Source organism: Penicillium canescens (genome assembly GCF_028828765.1).
Source record: "Penicillium canescens strain IBT 15451 chromosome Unknown utg000006l_segment0_segment0, whole genome shotgun sequence".
Lineage (NCBI taxonomy): Eukaryota > Fungi > Ascomycota > Eurotiomycetes > Eurotiales > Aspergillaceae > Penicillium > Penicillium canescens.
In genome coordinates, this window is record NW_026703968.1 from 4,023,853 (window position 1) to 4,041,558 (window position 17,706).

The 17,706-nt window shown below is 50.4% G+C and overlaps 7 protein-coding genes across 7 annotated transcripts; 4 read left to right on the forward strand and 3 right to left on the reverse strand.

Moving 5' to 3' along the window:
- Nucleotides 1-1,531: 1,531 nt before the first annotated feature.
- Nucleotides 1,532-2,966, reverse strand: N7446_010344 (aminotransferase-like domain-containing protein; the record flags this gene model as incomplete). Its single annotated transcript, XM_058519087.1, has 3 exons — nt 1,532-1,973; nt 2,035-2,450; nt 2,556-2,966. The coding sequence occupies 3 exons, from the start codon at nt 2,964-2,966 to the stop codon at nt 1,532-1,534; spliced, it is 1,269 nt and encodes a 422-aa protein (XP_058369875.1).
- Nucleotides 2,967-3,709: 743 nt separating this feature from the next.
- On the forward strand, nt 3,710-6,394 carry N7446_010345 (uncharacterized protein; the record flags this gene model as incomplete). Its single annotated transcript, XM_058519088.1, has 2 exons — nt 3,710-4,246; nt 4,304-6,394. 2 exons carry the CDS (start codon nt 3,710-3,712, stop codon nt 6,392-6,394), a joined length of 2,628 nt encoding a protein of 875 aa, XP_058369876.1.
- Nucleotides 6,395-7,150: 756 nt separating this feature from the next.
- Nucleotides 7,151-10,500, forward strand: N7446_010346 (ankyrin repeat protein; the record flags this gene model as incomplete). Its single annotated transcript, XM_058519089.1, has 2 exons — nt 7,151-7,747; nt 7,786-10,500. The coding sequence occupies 2 exons, from the start codon at nt 7,151-7,153 to the stop codon at nt 10,498-10,500; spliced, it is 3,312 nt and encodes a 1,103-aa protein (XP_058369877.1).
- Nucleotides 10,501-10,667: 167 nt separating this feature from the next.
- N7446_010347 (RTA1 domain-containing protein) lies at nt 10,668-11,645 on the reverse strand (the record flags this gene model as incomplete). The annotated part of the gene is made up of 3 exons (XM_058519090.1): nt 10,668-11,116; nt 11,201-11,443; nt 11,495-11,645. 3 exons carry the CDS (start codon nt 11,643-11,645, stop codon nt 10,668-10,670), a joined length of 843 nt encoding a protein of 280 aa, XP_058369878.1.
- Nucleotides 11,646-11,992: 347 nt separating this feature from the next.
- On the forward strand, nt 11,993-13,446 carry N7446_010348 (Zn(II)2Cys6 transcription factor; the record flags this gene model as incomplete). The annotated part of the gene is made up of 3 exons (XM_058519091.1): nt 11,993-12,061; nt 12,105-12,907; nt 12,963-13,446. 3 exons carry the CDS (start codon nt 11,993-11,995, stop codon nt 13,444-13,446), a joined length of 1,356 nt encoding a protein of 451 aa, XP_058369879.1.
- Nucleotides 13,447-13,671: 225 nt separating this feature from the next.
- On the reverse strand, nt 13,672-14,994 carry N7446_010349 (Hsp20/alpha crystallin family protein; the record flags this gene model as incomplete). Its single annotated transcript, XM_058519092.1, has 1 exon — nt 13,672-14,994. The coding sequence occupies one exon, from the start codon at nt 14,992-14,994 to the stop codon at nt 13,672-13,674; it is 1,323 nt and encodes a 440-aa protein (XP_058369880.1).
- An 896-nt stretch (nt 14,995-15,890) lies between these two features.
- On the forward strand, nt 15,891-17,621 carry N7446_010350 (uncharacterized protein; the record flags this gene model as incomplete). The annotated part of the gene is made up of 3 exons (XM_058519093.1): nt 15,891-16,293; nt 16,349-16,593; nt 16,646-17,621. Exons 1-3 carry the CDS (start codon nt 16,033-16,035, stop codon nt 17,619-17,621), a joined length of 1,482 nt encoding a protein of 493 aa, XP_058369881.1. The 5' UTR covers nt 15,891-16,032.
- Nucleotides 17,622-17,706: the final 85 nt, after the last annotated feature.

A 17,706-nucleotide genomic window follows, 5' to 3' on the forward strand; every position in this document is an offset into this window, starting at 1 on the left:
AAAAGAGGTAACGAGGGAAGTATAAGGAGACAGCTCCTTCCAAATGAATGTATAGGGAACGCCACACAATAGGATTCTCCCCGAATGAATAGAAAGAAACAAAGAACAAAAACAATAAGGGTGACTGACTCTATAAAAAAGACTTCAGACTTCCCCTTTTCACCCTATCACACGCGCCCTCAGGTCCCCCGCCAATCGGAGGCTCGTGTGGGTATGGCGGAGACGAAGCTTGAAACGCGATATTTCGGGGTGAAACGCTGAAGGATGGTGATCACTGAGCCGAGTGTTGCAGATTAACCAATATAGGAATCGCGTGAGAAAAGTAGCGCTGATGTGAAGCGATCGGGTTTCAAGGCAAGCCACACTTGTAACTCGTTCTGAATCGGCTCCACTGATTATTTGACCCCAAAATTAGGGATAAAGCAAATAGGAGTAAAAAGCAGAGATCTCAAAATCAAAGGCCCGCGATTGGGGCTTCTACGTGCTATATAACTAAAGGGTATGATTATCCATTCCTTCGATATTTGCCGTCGCATGGGAGAAGGGGGATCTCTTTTCCCGACCCTTCATGGCCAAGGGCGAGCATTGTTGTATGCCTTGGTGGAGCCCCTTCACACACGATAATCTCGCCTGATATTTGCCGATTGATCAGAAAGATCCGGTCTGTCAATTGTGGTTTCTTGTCAATTGGTTACCTTTGACGCTCGTAGTCGCATCTATTGTCAATATGATCGTGCATCAACACAGGCGGACCGTGTCCGCTCTGCAATGCACGCGCGTCGAAGATACCGATCCTAGATACGCGCACCACTGTGTTGACAGTGCCAGGCGACATCCACTGCCCCGCGCAACTGGGCAAACTGGGTTGTCAGGGGGTCCGTTGTTATGTGGTGGCATTCCGGTACCGCCTTCCGGGAGATTCCTAGTGATGGAGGGCTCACAAGGCAGCGAGAGAAAGCAGGATCCGTGACTGGAATTCGACTAATGCGGGCACGACTCTTGGAGGTCTTGGATTTGAGACCGTGTCCTTGTACAACGAAGCAGAGGACTGCATGAGGGAACGTGTGATCCTGATAGCCAAGCTTTTGGTCCCCTGAGACATGAGGGGCCCGCTCTTTTCTGGCTTAGTGCTGGACATGGACCGACAGAGGCTTTTGCCCACATTGTGACCACATTGGACAGGCCATATTGTAATTAGCAGGAGTACGGAGTACTGTAGACAGAACAGAAAGTGAGTTGTTTGGTCAACAATCCAAGGTTTGAAGGGTTCCAAGGTTGGGCTGAGCGCTTCCCTGACTAATCAGATCGTTTGGCCAAAAATAGATATATCCGACACCGGGTACCTGGGAAATATGTACAGGTACACAGGTACTAACGTATGCATTGATGTTCATGCTATATGCTTCCATCTCGCGTAGTAGACCTCCTACTTATATAACTGAGATGGTTCAATATGTGCATGAGCCACGCGTCTAGTGGGAACCGGTACGGACCGGACGTCTAAAGTGGCTAGACGTGGAGCCAATACAGCCTACGAAACAATACGCTCCAAGACGCGTGCTAGCCTACGCACACCTTCTTCCAAGTGGCGCAACTCTTCCCACGCAAAGCAGAGGCGCAGATGGTCCGAAAAACTGCCGGCCTTAGCGTCACCAGGGATCTGGAACAGATCACCCGCGGCTATGCGTAATTGTTCCTCGGTTTGCGCTCGCTCAACCACATCGGATGCGCGCACCGGCGCTGGGAGAGTGATCCAGATGAAGTATCCTCCAGCTGCGGCGGTTGGTGCGGGGATTGTCACACCTAGTGGGACGAGGTGCTCCTTGATTGCCGACAGTAGTCGGTCATACCGCAACGCATATTGCGGCTGAAGAACGTCGCAGATATGCTTCTGAAGGATCTCAGTGGGGAACATTTGGTCTATCATTGCGGCGCAGAGATGTGAAGGTGCGCCCCCCGATCGAGATGAGCCGCTGTTATATTGGGTTAGCTTGTAATCATGAAGGGATCAGCGAAGGACACGCAGCTCCATACGTTTGTGATAATCCATAGGCAACCTTTTCAGACGCCTCAGCCCAGCCAGTGCGGGCCCCAGGGCCGATCAGCTTACTGAAGCTGCCGTTGCTTATTGCATGTCCCCATTCATCGACCGGACCGCCGTCCAGGTAACGGTCCACGTCGACCAGCCTTGGGATGTATGCGCGGTCAGACAAATGCGCCTCAGGCTTCGTTGCCCACTCAAATAAATTAGCATCGGCCGGGACAATTGACCACTGCAGGAAATCGTAAACGTCGTCCGTGACAATCAGCGCATCATACCGACGGGCCAGCCGAACGAGCGCCTCCCGTCTGCGCAACGACATGATCATCCCCGATGGATTCGCAAAAGTCGGTACGGCATAGATGACATGCTTGTAGATCTTTCGCCAGGGCCTCGGTGGTTTCAGCTTCTGCAGGGAAGGGAGAAGCACGTCAGTCCAGAATCCAACAACGGATGGCACAGTGGCATAGCACGGGATCCTCAGCCCAGGTGCACAGAGTGTAACTTGTCATACCGGCTCTGTATTTCCAGACTGCAGGGCATTCTCTTCCGCGGCGCGTAGCTCCCGCTCCAGGAAGTCTAGGTCGATTCCCTCGTCGTCTTCGGGGACCCCGCGTAAGCGCCCGGCGAACCCGGCATCATCCATGATCCGGGCTGCCAGGTAATAGGTCGGTGCGACCATCCACACATTGCGTGTGTAGACGGGGTCTGTAAAGACTTGTAGCAAGCACGCAAGGTTCTGGCTTGCCCCACCGGTGATGCAAATGCGCTGGAACGAGATCGGCTCACAAGGCTGATAGAACGTGTTCAGCCACGAGGCTATGTGGATGCGAAGTGGTTCATACCCTTCATCGGGGCCATAAAGCAAGGCTGGGTTTGCGATTGAGGGATGCCAACCGCATAGGAGGTCGATTGGTTCCGTCATGGTGAGTATAGGGAATGAATGGAGGATCGAAGTAAACAGTGGACCATATAGATGAGCTCCAATAGTTGGTTACTCCGAACGGTACGGGATATTGGTGAGGTAATCGGATCCGAGATCGGGATGTGGGACAATATTCCAGGGGCAGAAACAGCCCCCAAGTACTATAAGTTAAGTTAGACACTACAAGTTCAGGTATCTCGAGTAAGTTACAGTAGATGTGTCACTATATACTAGTTGCATATATCCATTAATCCCGGATCTCGGCATTATATGCATCAGATCGACTAGCAAATACTAGTGACTGCAACGGTTATATTGTCACTGCATGGGAATATATATTTGCGTTCAGTCAGGTCTCACATACCACGGCAACTGGCAAGTAGAGTAATGAAGTGACTATTTAAGTAACAAGTAACTACTGTACACATACACATAAGGCTGCTATATAACCTCTGTAATTTATTAGGCCCACATCCAAGACATGCACAGCCAACTCCATCTATTATTGGCAAAAAAGGAACCCGATCGAATTTTTTTGCCATAAAATATTATAAGATAATAAGTTATCATTACATTACCTGCTGTCTCTCCCCATTCCCTGTCTCATTCTTCCCACTCCTGCCGATCCATTCCTATCCCCTTTCCCCCCCCCTCGACCTGCCAAGTACATCTCTCCCATTCCATGCGCCTCACCTTCTTGCGCCTGAGTCGCCAGCTTCCCTCTCTCTCACACACCCGGCAAGATGTTGTCGGCTCCCGTTAAGTCGGCGAAGCGCATATCTTCCCTCTTCTCGCTGGGATCCAAAGATCGAGATTCACAAAACTCTCCTGTTTCACCAGGATTTCAAGACACCGCCAACAGACGGAGAAGCAGTTCCAAGCCCACCCGCCATGTATCGACCCCAAATGCGGTGTTTTCTTCAGAACCCCGTACGATGCCGGACCCTCTCGACCTAGAAAGTCTTCCGCCGCCTCCCTCCCTCCTAGCAGTAAACCATGATCTGGCGAGCAGTGCCCCAAGCTCACCATCCGATGCTCGCCCACGGAGCAGGGGCCGGGATATGAGCCGACCTTCTAGCTCGGTAGGACTGGCTATCCCGGGATCAAACCCGGACTCCAGACCCAGCACGCCCTCGAAGCGCAGGAGTTGGATGCCGGGTCGGTCGCGCGCGAGCTCAATCGACAAGAGGCCGCTCGCTCCTCAATTACCGGCTGCCTGGATTGCTGGACTCGACCAGAAGGTCGTGTACGATCTTTCGCCGTTGTCTAGGGGAGAACAGGTACGAAGCGTCGAATCCAGTGCTCAACCGAAGCTAATGGTGAATTGACTTTTCCAGATCCCCGAACTCTGGAACGAACAGGGCGACACCTACGTGTACCTGTTTCCGCAGAACACCGGCCGTGCCCCGTCATTCAAGGTCGATTCCACCATCTTCGCTGAATCTCCCTCCCTCACATACCTCGCCCGCGGAAGCGATGCCAAGAATGATCTCGAGCAACCCACACGCACATTATCGCTCAACCCGATGTCGCCCTCGTTGACGCCGCAGGACCAGGACGACGACAACGACAGTTCAGGAAGCCAGCGAATGGCTTTTGTCGATGATACCCCGGAGGAAGTTCAGGAGCTTCATCTCTATCTGCCTATCCCCTTAAACTGCGATGTTTCTAACCCCCAGGCGCGCCTGCAGCAAGATGATACCGAGACCCTCCTCTTGTTCCGCAACTTGTTCGCATTCCTCCTCGGACAGTCTTTGATTGCCTCGCCCAAGTCCGCAACACTGTTCTCGATCTTCATGGATGTGGCGGTACTCTTGGCCCGCTTCGAATTCTCAAACTTGGACGGTTCCAACTTTGGTGAAACCGCTACCTCTAGCTTCAGCAACTACTGTGAGGAACTGCGTTTGGCAGATGTCCGCCGAAGCCGGGAGAAGACTATCGAGGCCATCGTTTTGGGTGAGCGCCTACGCTACTATCCGCTCTACATTGAAGGGTTCGTGCACGGTGTCGGAAAATTGGACGAGCTGAAGCAACTCAGAAGCCCGAAGTACACATTCATCCACCCCATCACACAAAAGCGGCTGGAGCGAGCGTTCATTGATCTCGACAACCGTCTTCGTGGTCTCTACGGTAAACTCGCGGACTTCGACTTCCCCTCCGTCTTCTCTGGCTCCGCCAACTCGAACACTTCCGAGGAAAGTAAGGTGGTGCGCTTCAAGAACTGGAAAGCCGGCTTCCACGAATTCCGTCGCTTCACTATCCAATACTACAGACAGAAGTACGGCTCGTGGCCACCAAAGGCCCGCTCGAAGAAGAACGAGTTTGAGGAGAATGGTCTTAACCGTCTTCTCCTGCTCGATCTATATCACGATTTCACCGACTTATACGACCTGCTGGTTGATCGCACATCACTGACAACACGCTCAATCGATGTTTCAGGGACAGGTGAAGCTTCTGCTACTTCTGAACCCAAGGAGATGGCTGTTCGCGCCCTGCGTCATATTCTCAGCGAGTATGACCGCAGTACGCCGCCCGTACTGCCTCCCATTCCATTCGACATTCCGCAGTTCCCCTCGCTGCAGCCATTGCATCGGAAACCCATGGACGCCAAGAAGGAAGCCAAGCAGAGTACCAAGAAGCTCAAGAACTCAGACGTCAACGCTGTGTTGATGGGCTCCTACACTCGTGAGAGCATGCGGCCTACTCCGTTCATCGAGAGCTTCATGCAATTCGAACGTCGCTGCGCCCAGGGCAGGAACATTAATGATATCATCGATCTCCGCTGTGGTCAGTGGATCTTCTTATACTGCGTCATCCAGGCCCTGCCCATGCTGGTTGTGGATGTCCCCGATGTCCAATTCAGCGAAGGCGTCGAGTACTTCCTCTGCATTGCTCCCCGCGGTGGTGCTCCTTGGATCCACAATGACACCAAGACTGCTCGCAGCTGGTTTGGAGTTGCTGGCGGCGCTGGGGTCGTCAGCCTACCGACTGATGTCGTTATCAACGGTGTCGAAGGTGTCTACCGCCGTAGTCACTGTTGGCAGGTAGCTCAGCAATGGGCCGAGACAGGCGCTATGATTGACCCTCCGATGATTGAAGATGCCACCTACGAGGACGCCGAATCTTCCATCTCATCCCCCTACCAGGGTCACCATTCCTCCGCCGGATCTTCCTCAGAACCCTACCCCTTGATGGTCCCCGGCGGCGGCCTCACTCCGCCTCCTCCTGCCATCCCGCGCCAACGTTCTCCTGGTGCTGGCGCCCGGTCGGAGCATCGCCATTCGATCTACCCCGGACTGGAAGCCCTGCCTCTTCCCGCGGGCATTGCTCCCATCGAACCACCCGCTCGTCCCATCAGTCGATTCAACCCGAATATGAGCTTCGACGATATCCTGAAGGAGGTGCCCAAGAAGGGGAAGAAGAACTAAATATCCCCCACAGTCGTCTGATTTTGATTTCTACCATATCTTGTTTCCCTTTGTCTGTTGATAGGCGCATTTTGTCACTTGGCGTGCACAGGGAAAGCGAAAAAAGCAAGAACATTTTAATTTCGGAGCATGAAGAGTCCTAATTACCAGCATATCAGCATCTGCATCTCCTCGATTCCCCTGTAATTTGATATAGATTCAAGATCTACTCTCTTTATGTCTTTTACCTTGCAGTGCCTAGGTGTATACTCCGAATTTAGTCACATGTCAGTACAGTACGGTGTCATCGCTTCAAATTACCAATTCTCTCTGCATCTTACTTTCTTCTTCCCCCACAGGCACGAATCGAAAAGTCGACGAGTATACTGGAATTGTTTACAACCATCCAACGACCCACTAAAGCCCACGTTTGTTTTGGCCTACAGCCCGCTACCCCACACTCAATACGAGGGCCACAGCCTCGATACCGACTAGGATTAAGGGGCCAAATACTGTACTTTTTTCACTGCAGATCTTGGCCAGTGTAGTGGGCCCATTCCCTCTTGAGCTTGGTTCGATTCTTAGCTTCTAGCGCATCTGCCAAAAAATGTTCAAAACTTGAAGACTTCATCTTATTCACCTTCACGTCATGCACTAACAACAATTCAACCAGCGTCAACATCATTCCTTATATATAATACCTACACTACCGCACCACCTACACCTATATCACCACCATCACCAACACCACCATCTACACCACCACCATTAATCAAAATGCCACCCTCCCGCTCAAGCATAACAAGCGAAGGCCACGAAAGACTAGAACCACGCCTCCTTCGTGCAGCCGAAACCAATGACCCAGAGGCCTTAGCAAACATAATAACCCTAGCGCGCGAGCACAACCAACTAACCGACAACTTCCTGCGTATAGGATTAATGCGCAGCGCCGAACGCGCCAACCACGCCGCAACCGAATACCTCCTCTCAATAGGCGCCAAAACAGACGTCGCGTCGAACCGGATATCACCACTCCACCGCGCTGTCGAGCGCAACCTTCCCGCCATCGTCCGCTTGCTCCTTGACCATGGTGCTTCGCCTGATTCGGCTGATAAGGAGGGTCGCACGGCGCTTATGATGGCTGCTTGGAGGAATCATGTCGATATTTTGCAGCTGTTGATTATGCGTGGGGCAGATGTTAATAAGAAAGATTTGAGGAGGAGGAATGCTCTGCATAATCTTGCGGCTGATAAGGCTTGTCGGTTTGGATGGGGGGAGGAGGTTGTTAGGTTGTTGTTGAAGACTGAGTGTGCTGTTGGGGGGAGGGGGGTGTTGATGAATTGGGGAGGACGCCATTGCATTGGGCTTGTGCGAGTGGGAATTGGAGATTTGTTGAGTTGTTGCTTGCGCAGAATGAGGATGGGAATGGGAGGAGGGCTGGGGTTGAGATTGATGCTGTTGAGTTGAGAGGGAAGACTGCTTTGCATGTTGCTACTGCGCATGACCGGGTTGATATTGTGTTGTTGTTGCTTGAGCATGGGGCGGCGGTTAATGCTACTAGTGATGGTGGTTGGACGCCGTTGCATAATGCTTGTGATAAGGGCTGTGAGGGCATTGTGAGGATATTGTTGAAGGCCGGTGCGCAAGTGAATGCTCAGTTGTTGAATGGGGTTACGCCTTTGCATCTTGCTGCGCAGGGTGGACATCGGGAGGTTGTGGAGTGTTTGCTTGAGAGGGATGATTTGAAGAGGAGGGTTAGGGATAACTTTGGGAGTACGCCGTTTCTCAGGGCTGCGCAGTTTAAGCGCAAGGATATTGTGTTGTTGTTGGCGCCGTTTAACAATGTTGAGTCGTTGTCCGATGATGTTAAGGATGCTTGTGCTGCGTTTGATGCGACGGTTGTGGATTTTGGCAACTTTCACAATGAGAATCGTGTCAAGCGCATGTCTGTTTTCGATCTGCTGTATGGCAGGGATCGGGAGAATCCTCGCAAGCAGGCTGTGACGGCTGTACCGGCCGATAGTCGCGCGACTGATTTCCGGTGGATTCATCTCCCTGCTAATAATATGGCTTGGGTGGAAGCCTTGCTGACCAAGTCTTTTATTGAGGAGGGGGCTCATGATGTTGATGGGTTCAAGGGACTGGAGAAGTCGTTCAACTATCAACATCGGGGTCAACGGACCCATTCGCATTTCATGCGGCCGTTATGTCAGAATACACCGCGGACGATGATGCGACGACGAGAGGAAAAGAAGGAGGAAGAGAAGGAGGAGGAGTTATCAGAAGGACAAGCCAAAGCAGAGTATACATCCCGCAAACAGAAAGGCGGCAAGATGGAGCGAGTTGATTCACACTCTCATGATGAACCGGTGAAGAAAGGCAAAGGCAATCAGAACCAGAGTCAGAAGCGTGGCAAGTCAGGCAGTGCACCAGGGACTCCGAAATCAGAGACAAAAGGAAAGTCGCCATGGGGACCGAGTGAGAAACAGGCTCGATCATCGCCTCTGTCGTCGTCGATGTGCAAAGACTCTCATCCGCTTGTTTCGGCCTGTAACATTTGCGTCTTCATGCCGTACCTCCACTTCGAGACAACCGAGCGAAGACAAAAGATGCAAGATGCAATTCAACGCGCCGAGACACTGGAATTCCTTCCGGGAGCAATGAAGAGAATGCGCACAAGAGACGAAATGCTCATCGATGCACATCTCTCATCCTCAACAACCTCCCTGCACGTCCGCAGAACACTAGACCAATTCTTCTACCCTAACATCGATACCCAGAGCCGCGACCAGGACCAAGTGGTATACCGATACCAGACCAAAAGCCCTGGAATGGGCTCCGATCCCAAAATCTTCATGGTCGATCAACTGTGGATGTGGATTCTCGGCACGAACCTCATCGTCACAGGTTTCCCACAAAGATGGGACCAGCCCAAGAACGACCCGCTCAACGTGCTTGATGGTATTATCGAAGATATCAACTCCAAAACTCGCGACCCTGTCAAGTCGGTATATGACCTGGCAATCATCATCACGAACCGATGCTCGGGGGTCTTCGATCGCCACCGTCTAGGCGATGAGGAGTACCAATTTCTGGATATGTTCGAGTCATCCATTGGTATAGCAACCGACAAGGAAACACTTCTATTCAATCAATTCAACCACGCCTCCGTGCAAGCATCCGACTGGCTAAAAAGCCACCGCAAGCTGAACGGCTCATTCTCAAAGTCGGTAGATGAGGATGGTCTGACAAGCGATTACTGCGATGAAGACGGCCAGCCGCTCTTCGTCGACCGGCTCCTAGATATCGGTCAGGAAACCGATCTCTTAGCCGAAACAAAAGACATTCGCGATGAACTGAACATGATTCGCACGGTGCTGGAACACCAGAAATATGTCCTGATCGATTTCCAAGATGTCATTTGCGAGACATACCAAGGCCAGCATCGCTCACAGGTTGAAGTCAAGAAACGGTTCAAGGACCAGCAGCGTGTGATCGATATGCATCTCAAGGATATCGATCGAATGGATAAACAGGCAGAGCGCATATATCACTCTATCACAGATTTGCTGGATCTAAAACAGAAACATGCCAATGCGTTCGAGGCACGCTTTGCGCGTGATCAGGCTGCTGGTACTACACGCCAGAGCAAGACGATTATGGTTTTCACTATTGTCACCATCGTCTTCTTACCTCTTTCGTTTATCACTTCCATTTTCACGATCAACATGAAGGAATTCAATAATTTGAGTCTTGACTATGTGGCCAAATATACCTTCGGTATTGGCTTTGCGATCTCCATCCCGCTTGTCTGGGTTGCCCTTATGGTTGACGATATCGGTGGTTACTTCCGTGTTGGTAGTCGACGCTGGCTGTCCGGGCGGAAGAAGGCTACTGCGCCGGCTGAACGGGGCGAGGGACCGTTGCAGGCGCTGGAGATGGAGAAGATTATTAGCTTGTCGCGCATGCGTCGGAGTGTGGATGTTGAATATGGGGGAAATTTGTTGCCTGTTTCTACGCGCGGCTCTGCGGTGTCTAGACGGCCTGGTTTATATGCTAATGGGGTGGGCAATGGGGTGAGGAAAAGTTATGATGCCCGGCCGAGTAATGACTACAGATCACGATGATATGATGGCTTCTAATGATGGCTTCTAATGATGTTTTCTTTGTTCGCTTGTTTGGTTTTGGCTTTGGCCCTTTCTTATTTCATCATGCAAAAGTTGAATATACCCGTCTATATAGCGCTAAAACAAACAAATCGACAGAATTACTGCTATCTAAACCAACACAGGATCTACAATTGCATCGTCTCAGAATATTCACCCTGTCCACCCTTCCCATTCCCCAGGATCTCTGCTGGATGGTAGATATTCATCACAATCATAGCAATCCACATCAACAATCCATCAAAGATATACATGAAAACCTCATGTGTCATGATATACCCACTATATCCCTCCCTATACTCGACTAGACGGAAAACAGACCGCACGAGAATCAGAACACTGACAATATACAGGCCGACGAGAATGGTGAACCAGTTGCGCTGTTTCCAGCCCAGGCTTCGGGTGATGCCAAGGTCTGTTTGTGATTTGGAGGTTGGATGGCGTGAGATGCGGAAGTGGAAGACCGTCGTGACGACCACGAAAAAACCGAAGAAGAGGAGTTGGATGACTAGGCCGCCGATTGTTACGTTCGACCCTGTTTCGTGCATGGATGATCCTGCAGACATGAGACCACCACCTGTAAGAGTGGATTTGGTTAGCTTATAGCTCGGGTTGCATGATGGAAGCTCTGATTTGGTTCAATTGGACTTCATATACTTACCAGCACACTGTAGGAGAAAGGAGAAGACATCGCCGGTTACGAAGATCTTTGTCATCCATTTCACTGGCACCAAACTTAGATTCTCTGCGTGGAGGTATGTCACTGTTCGGCCTAAGACCATGTAGATTGATGCGGCATATAGTGGCGGAGCGAGCAGAATCATGAGTGTCTGAATCGCGTATAGGGGAATTCCGGAGAAATTATCATGTGAGGCTGCGCGACAGATATAACCGATGATCTGGACTATAGGATGTCAGGAATACCCATATATTGTAAGACTTCTGATAAACTTACACACGCCGCCAATTAAGAATGGGATGAAGTACATGCATCGTGACTTGACGAGTTGGTAGCCATGGTAGGCAGTTGAGGCTCCAAAGAGTATGATGAAGATGATGGCTGCTGGAAGCGAGGGATTATACCCGTAGATATTATGTTCAGACATCTTCAGCTGAAAAGTGAAAATTTAGATAAGTTGATTCTATACTAGGGTCCATACATCGCCTTTATAGGAAGGGCCAAATTCCACAGCCACTCAACCCCCGTGGTTATGAAACAGAATTAGATCTAATATCCACTATAATTTTAGGCTGTCATTCATTTGACTGTGATTCGAGTTACATGTATTATTATCTGGGGACATGGCTGTCCATTTAGCCGATGTCGATGTGGGTAAGTGGAGCCTCACGTCCGAATCCGAGTTCGCATCCGTATTCGCATCCGCGTCCGTATCCGCACTCGAATAGATTTATCTCACAACACTCCTCATACTGCGAGTAATTTTTGCTGATAATGGGTCCGAGGAGATCGCATCGTAAGTCACGTAACGGCTGTCCGGAATGCAAGACGCGAAGATTGAAGGTGCGTACTCGTGACTTCCCGCGACCTCTCTAACGTGACGCAGTGCGACGAACGATATCCATGCACAAACTGCACCAAACACGGCATCCAGTGTAGCTACATGGGACCGAATTATCTGCATGGAACAGGCAGTAAAATATCAACCCCGACCGAGACCCCGGCCACGCGGTCAGAGTCTGTGGTCCTGCATGCCCCATCGCCTTTTTACCCGGAGTCGTATCACACTCCCGCTGCATCTACACCTCTGGCTGTAGAGGCCCCCAGACCCGAGAGTAGACTTGATCTATTACACATCTTTTCAAGCTCTCCATATGGCCCCCCTTCCAATACGGACGACTGGGCATGCGACCTTGAACTCATGCACCATTACTGCACTGTGACATGCAACAGCCTCACAATTCGTGAAGATGCTCGACATGTCTGGCGCATTGTTCTGCCTATGGAGGGCTATTCGAATTCATACTTAATGCACGGAATTTTGGCACTGGCTGCCCTGCACCGCGCGTGTCTCTACCCTGCCCAGAAAGAAAAGTATATCAAAGCATCTGCCTACCACCAGGCAGCTGGATTAAAAAAGTTTCGGGAACTCATCGCTTCTCCAATTGACCCTAGCAACTGGCAACCCGTGTTTTGTTTTGCTTCCATGATTATGGTCTATGTCTGCGCCTCGCCGATTCGGTTAGGTGCGGATCGTTGGCCGACCCCGATCTCAAATATAGTTGAACTATTCTCTGTTGTCAACGGGCTGCAAACGATAATGGAGCCATGGCTACATTCTCTTCGGAAGACACAGCTTGCGCCATTGGTGAACTGCATTTGGCTTGATGATGACATGCTCATTTCTAGGTATGTCGTTCCCCCACTATACTGCATCATATTCAGACAAACTAATCCTCTCAAGTCCCTCGGTCATGCAACAATCATTACTCCCTCCCGATATTCGGGACCGGATATCTCAACTTCACCAGTTCATTGATAATTACCCATTCCCTCAATCACAGACCCACCCAGACCAAAATACTTCTGCGGGATCACCATCGACGGCTGACCACCGAGAAGCTTACAAAAATGCCATGAAGTTCTTCGAACACTCAACCCGCCAACTAGAGCTTGCCGGCCCACATATCGAGACTGGTATGATCATCATGTGGGCATACTCACTTTCCAAACGCTTCCAAGAAGATTTGGAAGCGTACAGGCCTGCTGCTCTGGTTCTTTTGGCTCATTGGTGTGTGCTGTTACATCTCATTGACCATTGCTGGTTTATCAATGGTGCTTCCCGTCAGTTGTTGGAGGATATTGAGAGTAAGATCCACCCGGGGTTCCAGGAGTGGTTGGTTTGGCCTAGGAGATGGGTCTATGGGAACAGATCTTGCTCGGCGTGAAAAAGACGAGACTTGATGCGTCCGGCGAGGAACTACGCTTGCCATCTTACCAAAAGAAACGACCTACGAGAATCTACAAATTTCTACGGTGTAATCAAACTGGTATGTATTCCACCCAATATCGGGTGTTTGTCCATTCTTAATCGCAAACAATATCAAATTAATAAGGGCAAAGAATCAGACCCCAAACGCCAACCATCAAATATCAAAACTTAATAGCCAATTTCACAGCACCGGAACCTTCACATACTCCCTCGCCTCACCATCCTCGACATCACTAACCTCCGACTCATCAGGAGTGAAATCCCCACGAACCTTCTCATCCACCATATCACCCTTCTCACACTCAAGATCATCAACCTTAACAACAACCTTCTTCTTCCCAACCTCAGGCTCAGGAACAACCTTAGGCAACACAACATTAAGAACACCATCCTCCAACTTCGCCGAAATCCCCTCAACAGCAACAAAAGCCGGCGCAGCCCTAGTCCCAAACCGGACCTCACGCTCAAACACTCCAACCTCCCGTCCACGCTCTTCCATAGCGAGCCCCTGATACATATTCTCATCAACACCAGGACGGTGCACAACACCCGCCAACCGCAAAACCGATTCGTCGGCGTCGTAGTCGATGCTCAGATCGCTCTTCTTCGCCCCGGGTAGTGAGACGTGCACCATGTACTTGGCCGGCGTGTCGAAGACGTCGATGGCAGGAGTGAAATCTACGCCCTCGGGGGCGGATTCATTCATTGGAATTCCAAGGTTGCGGAGGAAGTTGAAGGGGAAGCCCTGGCCACCGAATGGGGGTCCGCCGTGGTGTTTGCCGTGGCCGCCTGTGTGGTGAGGGCCTCGTCCGCGGCCGCCGAACATTCCTGCGTGATCGTAGGGGTGGTTGTGGTGGCCCCATGGTCCGGCGTGAGGGCCACGCCCGTGCTTGCATTTGCCGCCCTTTCCACGGAAGGGACCCGGGCCTCCGTGGCCCTTGTTCTTGCATTTTCTGCCGGGGCCGCGGTTGCCTGGAGAGTCGGAGTCGGATACTGAGATCTCGTTGGTCTCAGTGTTAGGGCCTTTCTCTTCAGCCTGTGACTGAGGTGCTTCGGGATCTTTTGGGGCGGTTTCGTTCGAGAAATCAAAGGGACTAGCGTTGCAATGGTGTCCTTGATTATGAGGTCCAGCGTGAGGACAATGTTCATGCTTTCCCCTGCCACCCATTCCACGGAACGGACCAGGCCCATAGCCGGGACCTCCACGGCCTTTGCCATTGCCCTTACCACAGTGGTCACAACGGCGGTGCTGGTTATCTGGGGAGTCGGAGTCGGACGCTGACCTGTCGTTCTTCATCTCTCCGTTCGACTCTGCGTTGGGTGCTTCAGTGCCCTGTGGAACTGTCTCGCTCTGTTGGGAGTTTTCCCATCCATGACGGCGGCTGTGGTGTCCACGTCTTCCATGGTGGCCTCGAGGAGCAAAGAAGGGATGATCCTCTAGGTTTCCGTTGAGGAAATCCCAGAAGGGATTAGGGGGTTGGTTGAGTTGGTAGATTGAAGCCATCTTGAAGTTATCGATCGATGATATAGACAAGCCTGATCTTATCTTGATGTTGAAAGATGTTATACTGGAAGATATCAAAGAAAACAAGAAAGAGAAGAAAAGTGAATAACACTTAATCTGATTTCGAAAGGCCAGTCAACGGCACCAACAAACCGGTCTTTTTATACACAGCTACTCGTTCACCTAGGCAGCCAAGTTCCCCGTACTCATATAGAGGCGTACGTACCCAAGCCTGCCTAGACCACATCATCTCTAATCTTATTCGCCATCGTCCTCGGGGCCGAGTGTCAGTTCCCCCATATAGCCAAATCCTCGGTGATGACAACGCACTACTCGATGGTTCTCGAATCTACCAAAACTTAATTTCTTGGGAGGCGACTATAGATGTCTATCAATCAGCAGCTGAATCAGGCAATCTGCGCCTAACTCCGAGGTTTGACTCATGGGGTTGTGCCACTCTTGAGTACGCGCGCCACACGTCACATGCCACCTTCGTGGCGTGACCAACAGACGATCACGTGACAATGGGTCATCTGCACTGGTAGCCTGAGGCATCAACACTTATTTGCCCCTCGCCGATCACTACCAATTGGGTCAATTTACCCTTCGATGATTGGCAGTTTGCATGCCTCTTATTGGCTGAACATCTTCCGGATTGACATGGGGCGAACAGCTCAACGAGTCAAGCGTCTCGAAATATTAGCGGGCGACTGTTCATGTAATGATGCGAAGGGCCAGTGCTCAACCTCCTTATAGGCTCTAGCGGATCTGAGTTAGATCCGCGTCCAATTGGACTTTGCTACAGGGGTGAGTGAATATGGGGAACCCACATTATTGCCTTGGGTAAACTGATATCCATCCTTGATAACTCTCTTGCCTTACATCAATGAACCTAACTTGATTCTCAGCAATGACGTACCTTCGTATGGTTATATCACTTTTGAACTCACCTTGCATATCTAACTGCCATGATTCGTCTTGGGTACTTATAAACTAAATTTGTGTGCCAAGCGGCGTTTTGATCCATTTTTCGATATCATGGCGCCTATATCTACAGATGACCTCCGCTCCTCCACAGTGAAATCTACCAAGATCCAAAATACAGACACCAAGCAACCAATCGCCACCAGCATGGCTGAGTCAAAAATGCCTTCGTATCCCGGACTAGGTCGTTGGACCCTCCTCGAAACAATAGGCAAGGGCGGATTTAGTAATGTCTACCGTGCCGAAGACTCAACCTCGGAATACGGAGAGGTTGCCATCAAGGTGATGAGAAAATATGAAATGAATAAACAGCAGGTATGACACATCTGATCCGCCTTGGTAGCTCTTGCATCCGTTAACAATGCAACAGATAGACAATATGAACAAGGAGATTCACATCCTAGAAGAAGCAAAGCACCCTCATATCGTGCAATTCATCGACTCTTTTGAGACACGCCAATACTGTTATATCATCATGGAGCTCTGCACTGGCGGAGAGCTCTTTAACCAGGTCATTAAATTAACATACCTCAGTGAAGATCTCAGCAGACATGTCATTCTTCAAGTTGCCAAAGCTGTGGAATATTTGCATGGCACTCTAGGTGTTGTTCACCGGTAGGTTCTATATTCATTCACCAACTAAGAGCAGAACTAAATTTTATCCTAGTGATATAAAACCCGAAAACATCTTCTTTTATTCCATACCATGGACACAGAACAACAAAATTAATACTGGTTTGGACGAAGAGAAAGCCGACGAAGGCGAGTTTATCCCTGGAGTTGGATGCGGTGGCATAGGAAAGATCAAACTCGGAGACTTTGGTTTATCCAAATTGATTTACGGATATGGCAATCAAACCATGACACCTTGCGGGACCATGGGGTATGCTGCACCTGAGCTTATTTCAGATCAAGGGTACTCAATGGGAGTTGATATGTGGGCTCTTGGATGTGTGCTGTTCACACTCCTCGTTGGGTTCCCTCCATTCTACGACCCAAACATCGGAATTTTGAAGAGACAAGTTACCCGTGGAGAATATACTTTCCAGTCTCCGTGGTGGGACAGCATCTCCCAAGATGCAAAAGACCTTGTTTCCAACCTTCTCACTGTCGATCCCGGGAAAAGGTTCACGATTCAAGAGTTTATGGCCCATCCCTGGATCAAACAGGGACTAGGTGAAACCAAATCTGCCTATGCAACCCCAAGTCCGGATTCTCAGACCGCCACTTCTGAGAAAGACTCAACTTCGAATCATCATGCAGTGAAGAACGACCGTCTTGCTACCCCCCGTTTGGCTGCTGGCAATGAAGTCGGTTTCCGCACTCCCGATACAATGAACGTTCGCGAAATCTTCGATGTTGCATTTGGTGTACATCAACATGAAGAAGAAAGAAAAAGACAAGAAAGGATCGCTGCCGGAGGTAGAGCTACGCCTGCAGGTCCTCCTCTCGGATCATTCAATCGCGCAAATCAGGGTATATCTACGCCAGCACAACTGCGACAACCACGCCAGACGAGCGTTTCACCTCCTTGCTCCAAAGGTGGTTTCAATCGAAGAGAGAAGCCCCAAGAACCACAATCATTGTTCAAGCTTAGCATGCAAAACAGCCTTCTGCTTGAGAAACGGAGGCAGATGTCATAGCATAGTGTTTTGATATGAGAAATTGTATAATATATAAGAAGACGAGCTTAATATACGTTTAAACTATACTTATTGAAAAATGGCA